The sequence below is a fragment of the Curcuma longa genome, chromosome 17 (genome assembly GCF_044706935.1).
Source record: "Curcuma longa cultivar G26 ecotype Majalengka, Jawa Barat chromosome 17, ITB_CL_G26_1.1, whole genome shotgun sequence".
Lineage (NCBI taxonomy): Eukaryota > Viridiplantae > Streptophyta > Magnoliopsida > Zingiberales > Zingiberaceae > Curcuma > Curcuma longa.
Genome location: NC_133877.1, coordinates 1,950,187 through 1,960,833, shown reverse-complemented (window position 1 = coordinate 1,960,833; position 10,647 = coordinate 1,950,187). Strand labels below are relative to the sequence as shown.

The 10,647-nt window shown below is 38.8% G+C and overlaps 1 protein-coding gene and 1 pseudogene across 1 annotated transcript; one reads left to right on the top strand and one right to left on the bottom strand.

Moving 5' to 3' along the window:
* LOC141811489 (extra-large guanine nucleotide-binding protein 1-like) overlaps positions 1–5,206 on the top strand; it is a 7,964-nt pseudogene extending 2,758 nt beyond the window's left edge.
* A 505-nt stretch (positions 5,207–5,711) lies between these two features.
* On the bottom strand, positions 5,712–7,107 carry LOC141811972 (putative transcription factor KAN4). Its single transcript, XM_074700052.1, has 5 exons — positions 6,687–7,107; positions 6,529–6,605; positions 6,383–6,431; positions 6,082–6,312; positions 5,712–6,034 (listed from the first exon to the last, which is right to left on the bottom strand). Exons 1-5 carry the CDS (start codon positions 7,105–7,107, stop codon positions 5,820–5,822), a joined length of 993 nt encoding a protein of 330 aa, XP_074556153.1. The 3' UTR covers positions 5,712–5,819.
* Between the last annotated feature and the right edge of the window lie 3,540 nt (positions 7,108–10,647).

The following is a 10,647-nucleotide window of genomic DNA, read 5'->3' as shown; positions in this document are numbered from 1 at the left end:
ATTAACATTTATGCTCCAACTTGAGGGGGAGTGTTGGTTATAAATATCTATTAATTATCTGTTAAATATCTGTTATTTTTTTTATAGATATTTTCTAGAATAGGCCCTATACTCTAACTATAAATAGGGCCTTATATGTTGCAATTGGAATAAGATTTCTTAAGTTATTTTGGTAACAGTTTCAATATTTAATGAGACTATTTTCAGGAAGGGCACAAACCAGACAACATCATTTCTCCACATTTAAATGTTGGAGGTGTTCTAATGCAAAATGCTAGCAATGGAAATACTGGAATCCTTATAAATGGTTGGGAGATTACCAAAGTTGAGCTGCAGATGCTTAAGGTATAATATGAGTGCATTTATGTTTTTCTGATTTTGACAGATTTACAAATAACTCTGATTTGCCTGCTCTATAGTGGGCCGGTGTCCATTGCGTCGGGAATCCTCATTTTTGGCTGAACGTTGATGGGACATACCTGGAGGAAGGGCAGAAGAATGTGAAAGGGGCGCTTTGGGAAAAGGTGATCAATGCTCATGTCTATTGTGTATTTTCTTGTATAGTCCATGGTCTTTCCAGAAACTGATGTTCCAATTACTTGCTGTTTTGTTGACGTGTATCAAGCTTCTATGCCCTGTACTTTCATTGCCATTTCCTAGTAAGGCTGCATACATTTCTGGGGAAGACATGAATAACTTGTCAAATCAATCTCTTCCTGACCACTTTGATACAAGAGTACTCCAGAAGTTTCTGTTGGTTGGGCACCATGGATCAGGATCTAGTACCATTTTCAAACAGGTACTTTGAATGAGTACCATATGATTATAGAACATACTAACTTCTCATCACAAAGCTGCATTTCTCATTTTTTTTTCCTTTTCATAAATATGTGAGTGGAAAAGTTTGTTTTTTGTGTTTAATGCATACAACTGCAGGAAATATTTGGCACAAATGCTTTGAAATACACTAGAACGCAGAGAAGTTTTTTGCATTTTTGTGATCCCCCACATTTAGAGAGTTTAGAAAACTTCATGAGAATTCACATGTTTCTGTGATCTGCATTTTGAGCTTTCTAAACTCTAAATAAAATTATCCACGTTTAAAACCTGATGTGAACAGCAACATAATGGGCATAATAGTAAATATTCATTTCAGAAGCTTTATTCTAGGCATAGCCAGCCATAAAAAGTGCTTCAAGCTTTTAGGAACAGCAATAAAATTTAAAGAAAGTAACTTGATTGATTCTATGGGTATAGCCTTGCATATTGTTCAATGGAGAGATAAGATTCATGTTGACACTAACATGGTTTGATGAAGGTGTCTGTAGTGTGGTAGGTATGATACTTCCTAATCTAAAGAAATACTGAAATAAATTACATCTTTCTTTCAGGAATTTATAACTGAACTTGATCTAATGAAACATTATTTTTGCTCTACAAAGCATGATTATTATGATATTGTTTGTTTTCTTAATGTTATGGTGCTCAGATCTTATGGGCAAATGATGGCTGGAGAGAGAGCCCATTAGAAGACTTCTAATCTATGAGACACATGTCGGAGCAGATATAATTTATATAACATTTACTTATATGTTAGTTACAAAGCTTATATGATACTCATTTAAGTTATATATAATATTATTTGATTAATTTTCATATTATTTTTAAAGATATTTTATCCCTATACTTGTGTCCCAAATTTGGATCCTTTCTCAGCATATCCCCATGTCGTCATTTTGAGATGATCATATGTCCGACACCTGGATCCACACCCATATCAGATACTCGTATTTGTGTCTGAGTATCATAGCATACAATCCTTTCCTAACATCACATGAACATATAACTGAAATTGAATTGTCTGATGATTCCACTAAAGAAAATGACAACTCCAAAAAACTGCAGAAAAAACATGCTCCATCTTCCATTTATGCACTTCTGAAATGCTTTGCATGCGACACCATCTTGTAGACAAATTATATTGCTATTCTGATTTGACCATTTATAATTGTTTGCCAATGGAAAAATATTTCCATTTAGATATTTAAGTCATAGCTGCCTTTTTGTTGATGTAGAACCATAGAATTGTGGCTGTGAATGCCCATTCTTGAGTTAAATCTCTTGGTTGGCCAATGATATTTGATTGTTTGCTATCTTAAAATGGTTACAAGACTAGTGAATTTCAAAGTTGTAAAAAGAAATAATCTATACTCCGTTATTCCATTTATCAACCAGTTCCATTAGTATAATGTCTGTGGAACTAATTTACACTGGTTTCTATTCATGGATATTGGTGTTCCGGTATTGTGATGCTCTTATTAAAATATGACATATAACATCTGATTTCTTCCCTATTTTGTCAGGCCAAGTTCCATTACAAAAGTCTTCCTTTCTCTGAGGAAGAGTGGCAAGATATCAAGCTTGTGATTCAAACCAACATATATAAAATTATCTGGGTCTACTGCTTGAGGGAAGTGAGCATTTTGAAGAAGAGATTTTGACTGAGAGAAGAGAAAAACAACCAGATTGCTCAGGTACTAAAACAAGAATATTGTGCAGCAGACTTTCTTTTTCATGTTGGTGTCCTATTTAATAGGTCATTTAATATTGATGTACTATAAGTCAGATTTTATACAGTATGATTTGCTTAATAGTCCTTGTATATTAGCATTTTATTGTGAAAGAAACGTAGTTTAAGTCTTAATATGCTTGGAACATATGCTATTCTACAATTATTTAATGTGTCATTGTATTTGTTGAAAGCAGGAGATATTGCATTTGTCAAAAAGAGAAATTTGACAGTATTCCATCAATGCATGGCTGAAAGCATTTTCAGACTGGCTTCTTAAAGTTATGGCATCTGGCAATCTTGATGCTATTTTCCCAGCTTCTACTCAGGAGTACGCCTCACTTGTAGAAGAGTTGTGGAATGATTCTTCAATTCAAGCTACATTCAAGCGGATAAATGAACTTCAGTCACTGCCTAGCAATGCTAGTTACTTCTTGGAGTGGGTAACTTTATCTTTATTTCCTTTTTTCTATTCTTCTGCAATTTGACTTCTGTGACCTCGGCTCAAGTTAATATTCCTAAAATTGAGACATGATTTCAGCTTTAAAATGGCCTTTCCAATGCAGCTATGGAAAATGATGTTATTTTCTATACAGATATAGTTGTATTAAGAAGAAAGTTGTTTCTTTAGTATTCTTTTAGAGCTTGTTTGGATTCAGGGTAAGAAAGGGAAAGGATGGTAAAAAGTGGGATTGTTTTCAATCCACTAAGTAGGATAAGTAATTTGAATGTGCTGGAGGGAGAAATGGAAGGCGAACAGTTTCTTTCTACTCACTCCATTATACATTTATTAAATAAGGGGAATTTGGATCTATATGAAGAGCTCATAGCTTTCTTACCATTTCCCTTACTAATTAGTATCCTAACAACCGGGACATGTTTATTCTCCTTTTTCTTGTGCTATCCTCCCTCCTTTCCTTCCCTTTCCATTCTTTCCTACTAATCTGTATCAAAACAATCTCGCAGACTGTGTGCCTTTGGTGACTGTGTATCAAAACAATCTTTACATTGAAGAATTTCATATTATATACAAATATTGAGCAAATCTGAAACTATATTTACAGTCAATGCAGTTCAAAGAGAATTTCTTCTATTCAGTATAACATCCAAAAACTTCAGTGTTATGTTTGACAAATGAATATGCTATTAATCTTATGAGAATACTTAACCAAATGAAGAAATTATTTCATTAGGCTAGCGAGTAATTTGTTGAGGATGTGAATTCAGCAGAAGCTTAGTAGGAAAGTATGAATCTATTATACCCATCTTAATGGTAATGGTGAACGTTATAGGATATACTTCTGTCCTTGTATTCCAATAACACAGAGAACCCAAACCACCCTTTTGCAGCATGCTGGAAGTTGTATTGGGGACCAATTTTACTTCATAGTCAATACTTAATTTATTAGTAATGATGGTGCCTGGAATTCTTCAGGTTGATTGGTCTGTGGAGAGTTGATTTCCAGCCCTCTGATAAGGATATCCTCTATGCTGATGGAATAACTTCCTCCAATGGATTAATGTACACAGACTTCCAGTTTCCACCATCAGCTTATGCTGGAAGTGGTATCGATGATGACGACCAGCAGGAAACCTTGTCAAGGTCAGTACCATCTGCATTGGCTGATGCAAGTATAACCATGTAGGATAAGCAAGATATTTAAAATTAATTTCCATAGCACTTGGTAAGAAAATTACGGACACATAATGTAAGGGAAGAAGAGTTTAGTTTTAGGGTCTAATTGCTGGATGAAAGATTATGAGAGAGGAGGGAAGGTGACAAAAAAAGTACATAAATGATGCAGCTCCATGTATTCTCCGCTTTCTCTTATATCTTTCATTACATTGTATGCGGAAATAAGTTTTATCACCTTATTTCCTTCTTCGCTTCTTTCCCTCATAAGAAACACGCTTTGTCTGGATTTTCAAACCTTCCTACAATTGTGTTTATTATCATGGTTCCTTTCTTGCACTTGTTTTTTTTTTTGTGTGTGTTTTTTTATAAATAGTTAGTCCTCTCAGAGTATGTTTAGAACAACTATTGTTACACAAGCTTTTGCCATAACTCCACATCCACTGTAGGTGTCAGCTCATCAGAATTCACACCAAAGGCCTTGGAGAGAACTGCAAGTGGCTTGGCATGTTTGAAGATGTTCACATTGTCATTTTCTCTATTGCTATAACAGACTACAATGAATACTATGAAGACACAGATGGCATGACTATGAACCGGATGATGGAGAGCAAAAGGCTCTTTGAGTGCATTGCTAGTCATCCATCCTTTCAATATACATATTTTCTTTTGATACCAAGTAAATTTGATTTGCTTGAGCAGAAGTTAGACATGGCACCTCTGACATTGTGTGAGTGGTTTGACAACTATAGTCCTGTAAGTAGCCGGCACCCGTCTAATAAAACTAGTCGAGGTGCTCAAATTTCTATCACTGGGCGTAAACTCTACATTACACTGGCAAATGGGTTGGTTTCAAAATCTGTCGATGCAGCACTTCAGTATGCCAAAGAGATCATCAAGTGGGAAGATGAAAGTATGGCATATTGCACATCAGAATCCACGTATAGCACAGAGTTAAACTCCTATTCTCGCTGATACTTGCAGGAAATATAGCCTTAAATACATAGCCTTAAATCATTGTTGATCCAAAATGCCTTCCATTGTATGTAATATTCATTATTCTTAATAGTTCTTCCAAGGAAAAGAGAGCTCTCTGGTTATCAGAAAATAAAAACTCTGTTGCCACTGGTATCTACTAAATTTATCAATTGCTCTACAAGGATGAATAGGAGATTGACAAGATTCATGGGGAGGAGTTATTTTCGTATCAGTCCCAAAGAGTTGCTTGTATGAAATTTTAAGGGCTAGACACCCTTACAATTCTATCATGTTATTGAATTCCAGTAATGGTTTGCTTCTAAAAGGTTCATCAAATTTGTCTCATTTTCTATTTGCAAATTTGTGCAAGATTATGGCATTATTGATTACGCAAGTTATATATATCAAACCATATCCATTTGATAACCCTCCATGATAGATATGATAGAAAAAATTTTTATTAAATTGAAATCATCATAAAATCATAAGAGTAATAGCACACGTCATACAAAAATTTAATCTCTAGCCAGATTTTGTCAGGATTAGATTTTACATGTACAAATGCAACCCTAACTCTTCAAACATCCCAAGTAAAACTGTAGGTTGTTCTCTTGCACACTCAATAATTTTTCTGTGACTTCATAGACACTTGAGAAGGGTCATCTCTTTAGATACATCCTCATGCTGCATTTGCCAACTTTGTCTGCCTAATGTTATCTCAAGGTCAGGATATGCTCTTCCACCATCAACTGCAGCAGAGAAAGTGTCGATATTTGCTTCATCTTCCATCTGCACCTGTCTGTCACTCTTCAGCCAATGATCCCTTCTCAAGTAAGGATGCGATATCGCATTATCTTGTCTGATCGGAGCACTGACAATCAATTAATGCCCAATATTAAACTACATGCAGCTGCAGGCCGATAATAATTTATTAAGGAGTGACGATCGAGAGGAAACCTAGAAGAACTGGACAGTGGCAGTAATATTGTTGGTGGAGTTTGTAAAGAGTAGCAATGGCTGATCTGATCGTATTGCCCAGCTTTATCATATGCCTGCAGTTGTCCTCCCTCCACCTCTCTTCCACTCCTCTGAGCAACAGTGTTCGTCCTCATTTCTGCACCTCGACCATTCCCTGCACCAATTATATTAAGGAATTAATTAATTATGTGTGTTTGTGGAATTACTGGTCAAATCTAAAGTACCTCCTTGTCCTCCTCCTCCTCTGTCAGTGCTCTTCACTGTTCTATACATCTGCAGCATTAATCGACAGCATGAAACTTAATCAGCCATTTTGCTGCAGATTAACCACTCTAATTCATCTTTAGGCTTAATCCCTGTGTGTTTGTACCTGGAGATGGCTCTTGACGTGCGCTAGGGTTAGATCCTTGACGTTCATGAGTTCCAGAACCGACTTCGGCGTCGCTCCTGCAGCAGCATTCGGTTACCATGCGATGAATGGAATATTATTTGAGATTCGGAATGTGTACTCGGATCTCGTGTGCTTACTCTCATGGCCGCCGAGGAGCTCGACTGCATGGACAAAATGGGCGTGGAGGGTGGTGGTCCACCTCATTCTCGGAGCTCTGATGCTCCTCTTCCTCGCGTGGCCGGCGGACCGCGCCGGCGTCCGCTTGAACCCGTGCGCCGCCTGCCGGTGATGGAGACTCAGGAGACGATCATGGTTAATGCTGTCGCGGTCGAGCCCGAGGTGGAGAGTCGGCTCGCAGCCGCCATGCCGGACTCGACGATGAACTCGAACAAGGTCATGGCTCAACTCGCTCTCGCCGCTGCCACTGGAGTTGGATGCCACTGCTGCTGAGGGACCAACGAGCTGATCCCCTAAGGAAACCCCCGCCGTCGTCGACGCCGCCAGGGCGGCCGACGGGGGACAGATGTGGAGTGAAAGATCAGGGTAGACGGTCGCCATATGGTCGATCCACCTCCACCTCCAGTACTACTCCAACCCAGCTCAAGGTCAAGATAAAGATCAAGGTAAGCTTACAGCAACCTACCTTTGTGGAGGAAGGAGAAAGAGTAGTGTCTAGAAAGGCAAAGGAAGGAGAAGGAGAGGGATAAATAAATACAAGTGCTGCAGTGATTAGGTCATGAGTGGGTTATGATTTCTATGGGTGCATAAATAAGAGAGAAACAATGAACAAATTAATAATATTAATATAAATATTAATTAAGGAGGACAATAAATGCTCAATTGCAGTGCCTGTGCTCAGGCATATTGACTGGAAGGGAGGTTATATATTTTAAGGAAGAAGAGGAATAACACCCAGAGAGAGAGGGTCGAAGAATAATAATGTAACATCTCTTTCCTCTTCCCTGAAAGAACCATGAAGGGGGGAAGAAGATTTAAGGTCACTGTCCCTGACCCTGCTCATAACTGCAGCATGCATGGACATGGCCGCAGGAAGACAGTGAGATCAGTGAGAGGAATAGGAGAACTGTTTCTTAAGCACAGTATGGATTCATTCAAGCCGAGCCTCGTGAAGTGCACTTGAGTTGGAGCTAGCGACCTGGGGAAGCTGCCATGCATGCAAATTAAATGAACAGTGAAGAAGAAGCAGAAGAAGAAGAAGAAGATTAAGTATGAGGAATTGTATTATAATGGAGTAACTATAGAGTTTGAGGTATCTGAGGATCGAAAGTTTTGATTAATTAGGGCAGAAGAAAGAAATATGCATGCAGAGTGTAGCTGAATGGTCGGTCCCCTGCCTGGCCCTCACAATGTGACAGCTTACAGCGACATGGCTCCTACTAGTTTCTCCTTTCAAGCTTATCGAGACCGCTAGCTTTTACATAAGAACTATGCATACGTCATGTCTCATTTCTCCTTAGGCCATTTATACTTTGAAGTATTTTTTATAAAATCTGTATATATTCTGCGTGACCCCGCTCCACGACCCCATCGTGCGCGACAGTTAGCTGACCCGGCCCCCTCAACTTCCAGCCGCCGTCGCCGCGTCGTCCGATCACCGCCGGCCGTCGGACCAGCCCGTTCGACGCACCACTCGTCGGCGCGTCGTCCGGCATCGGATTCCGACTGGATGTGTGGCCGGAATCCGACACAATTTGGTCGGAAACACGGCAGTGGCACGCGGCGTTCCCGATCGAATCACGGTCGGATTCTGGCCAAATCGCGGTCGGAGACTGACCGGGGAAGGACCGGCGTACGACGGCAGTCCTTTCCCGATCGGTCTCCGACCACGATTTGACCGGAATCCGGCCGCGATTTGGCTGGGAATGACACGTGCCACTGCCGGTGTGTTTCCGGCCAAATCGCGGTCGGATTCCGATCGGAATCCGACACCGGCCGACACGCCGACGAGTGGCGCATCGATCGGTCCCAGTCCGACGACCAACGGTGGCCGGAAGGTGAGGCGGCAGCGGCGGGTCAGGCGCAGAGAACACTATGCATTCCCACATTTGGATGGCCAGACTGCACGATCACGCGTGATTAACGGTGATCAACTTGGAGTGCACGATCGCGCACGAGAGTGGTGCACAGAATATCAATTTTATATATATATATATATAATTTTAGTATCTACACATCTAAACATTAAATTCTAAATTAATCTAAAATAGATAAGCATGTGGTTTAATGGAAATTAGTGACTGACACGGTGGTCAGCGTGTCCGGGAACACCGGAGCTGGGCGCCCACGTGCATGGGATTGGGCGCATCCTGGCCCCACGTCGGGCGCAACCGACGGCTAGCATTTGTCGGCTTCCCTAAATGTACACCAACGCCACTTAATTCCCTCCGTGTCCAAATTATTCTCGAGCCACTCGAGGCCACGCGGCGCACAGTCAGCTAGTACCCGGGCTCCTCCCACGTGCTCCTCTCACGTGACCATTCATTTGTTATTTTTCTTTTTAATTAAAAAATATTATTAATTAATTATATGGCTAGCTAGCGGTTTGGTAAACAAGCAGTAGTTTAATTATTTATTCAAATGAATGATGGAATATAACTCAATATATCTACACTTTACGATTCATTTTAATTCAACACCTCATTTTAAATGTACTCTAAATGTAATTTAAATTCTTCATTCGAATCATTTCGATAATTCGACTGATCACAGAAATTTCAACTAGAAAAGTTTGATTGATGGTGTAGAAACAGACCACAATGCGAAAGCTTTTATATTTTGTTTTCACTTTGGTATTGTGTTTAAACTCCATCCAAAAGTTTTTCTTTTATGGCCGGTGAAAAATTTTTATAGAGCCAAATTGATCGAATTAATTGGATTAAAATTGTGCTATGTCTGAGAGCCTAATTATAGCCCCCGGGGCATAGGTGAGTTGGTTACGACGCAGCAGATTTGCAGAAGAGGGCAAGGGTTCGAATCCTGGCGAAGCCAGGCAATACCCTCCTACGTCGTAACCAACTGCACTTTCTTGATTTACCTCCTCACAGATGGTCGTGGGGCCGACCGTGTGGGGCCGCTAAGGTGGTGGATCCACCTTTTGCAGAAGAGAGCCTAATTATACTTATAATGATATAAAGAATATAATAAATTTAGTTTGAAATATTTCTGAGGTGTTTAAGATTATGAATAATTTTTAATCAAAATTCATTTATAGCTTTAGGAATATCAGATTCTCTTCGAATTAATATTATTGCACTATCGGGAACCTCTTGAGAGAAATCATGTCTTCATACTTGGATTCCATTATATAAATTGAGAGATATAGATTTTTAAAAATTTTACAATCTTAAAAAAAATAATAAGGATCTAATTCAACTTATCGTACTTACTAGCTCATCAACAACATCAAAAGATTCATATGATTCCTTTGAAGCAAAACATATTAGATTTTAAAATTTTGAATACTATGGAAACATCAATGATCTAAAAAATCTTAAAATCGCTTCAAACTAAGATCATTACATTCTAAAAGTCTCTTGAGTATAATCATACTTAACTATTACATCAATCGACTGCCATAAAGCAAAGGTATAATTGAAAACAACTATATAATTAATTTGATAAATATAAAAGTTATGTGTTTTACTAAATATATATGGAGACACCTATTATTATGCATATTCAAAATCGACTTATATAATATTCATTCCATTTATACATCTGTCTGCACCTCTGTAATTATATATCTAGTCTTCATCTTCCTTCTCTTAACAAAACTTTTTAAAGTCAATTGCATTGCTTGGATTATCGATTTACGTTGCTGACTAATTAACTACCGGTGGACCTGAATTCGGAGCAAATTAAATGCTAACTCGAAAAGAAAAAAAAAAAAGAAGAAGAAATCATGCATATCGATCGTCAGTCAGTCGATCCTATCTATCAGCTTTAACTTTGCAAACAAAAGATCTTCCAATGCCATGGAAGCTTTTGACAGGTCCACTTTCTTTCTTTCTTCCTTTCTTCCTTTCTTTTCTTTCTTTCTTTCTTCCATGAACAGTTCGATCTCTATCTGGAGTAGTC